Raw genomic sequence first — 1200 nt, forward strand, 5'->3', positions numbered from 1 at the left:
GAGTCGCAGAGATTCGAGCCGTAAATTATCGAGTCGCAGAGATTCGAGCCGTAAAGTATCGAATCGCAGAGATTCGAGCCGTAAAGTATCGAATCGCAGAGATTCGAGCCGCAAAGTATCGAGTCGCAGAGATTCGAGCCGTAAATTATCGAGTCGCAGAGATTCGAGCCGTAAATTGTCTGAGCATCTCTTCCAAGACCGGAAACATTCGAGTCACAAGGAGTCGTTCAAAGACAGACTGATGTCTCGACTCTCCTCCTCGCGGATTTCCTCTTTCAAACTCTGTTACAAACTCTGATGTCAGTCGCCGGATCAGTGCGGATGTCACAACCTCCTTGTCTATCTCCACACCACCTAAGCAGGTCACGTCGCGGCCGTCCGCCTTCCAGAAGACTGTAACAGGTCGGTCGCTGCAGCATACAGACTTGACCTTCTCTAGACCTAGAGAAGTGTACTTCTCTAGGCGTGTAGGAGGTGTAGAGAAGTGGTCGTAACGGAGACTTGTGCCTGCCAGTGAGCATCGTCAACTGATGCCACTACAAACGAAACAATCACTGAATATTCCAAGCATCAAGAAGATTCACGCTCCACGCCTGCCAACGGTCACCTTCCCCAGTCCTTAATTCGGAGTCAGGCTAGTCGGGCTCCGGCGGTGGGATATCTGTCAGTCATAGGGTGCGCCTTCCAGGGACATAGTTCTTGACGTCGATATGCTACGCCCGAACCCAGATGCTTGCTATTGATGAGTCAGCGTGATAGCTCGTGACGTGAAAAATAGCAAAATCAATGGTCAACGTCAACCTTGAAGACACCTTCTACGCTGACCACTCCACTCACCGCGAGTCTGTGACTTACAGTCAGAATCCTGAGCGGTCACATAGCCTTCTTCAAGGGATCCCCTCCTCCGACAGAAAACTAATGAACCAAGGATATTTGGAGGACTGTGGGTTCTGGAGTCCGTTGAGACGCAGCGTCGGGGAGCGAAAGCATTCAGATCACCTACAGCCGCGACCCCGTTTTCGTGGGGAATTCGGCTCTACGGCATTCGCGGAGCTCACTTTTCGGCAGCTCCTGCAGCTCAAAGCTCGCACGGCCCTTGACCAGTTCCAAATCCTCTTCCAAATCCTCTTCCAAAAAATCGTCTTCCAAAAAATCCTCTTCCAAAAAATCCTCTTCCAAATCCTCTTCCAAATCCTCTAG

The 1200-nt window shown here is 50.8% G+C and overlaps 1 protein-coding gene across 1 annotated transcript; it reads left to right on the forward strand.

Moving 5' to 3' along the window:
* Positions 1–786: 786 nt before the first annotated feature.
* Positions 787–1200, forward strand: KVP18_004709 (uncharacterized protein; the record flags this gene model as incomplete). Its single annotated transcript, XM_067957597.1, has 1 exon — positions 787–1200. The coding sequence occupies one exon, from the start codon at positions 787–789 to the stop codon at positions 1198–1200; it is 414 nt and encodes a 137-aa protein (XP_067806575.1).

This window comes from the organism of the source record quoted next, assembly GCF_019968955.1.
Source record: "MAG: Porospora cf. gigantea A chromosome Unknown PgA_NODE_718_length_11979_cov_183.373_1-3000, whole genome shotgun sequence".
In the NCBI taxonomy this organism is placed as follows: Eukaryota; Apicomplexa; class Conoidasida; order Eugregarinorida; family Porosporidae; genus Porospora; species Porospora cf. gigantea A.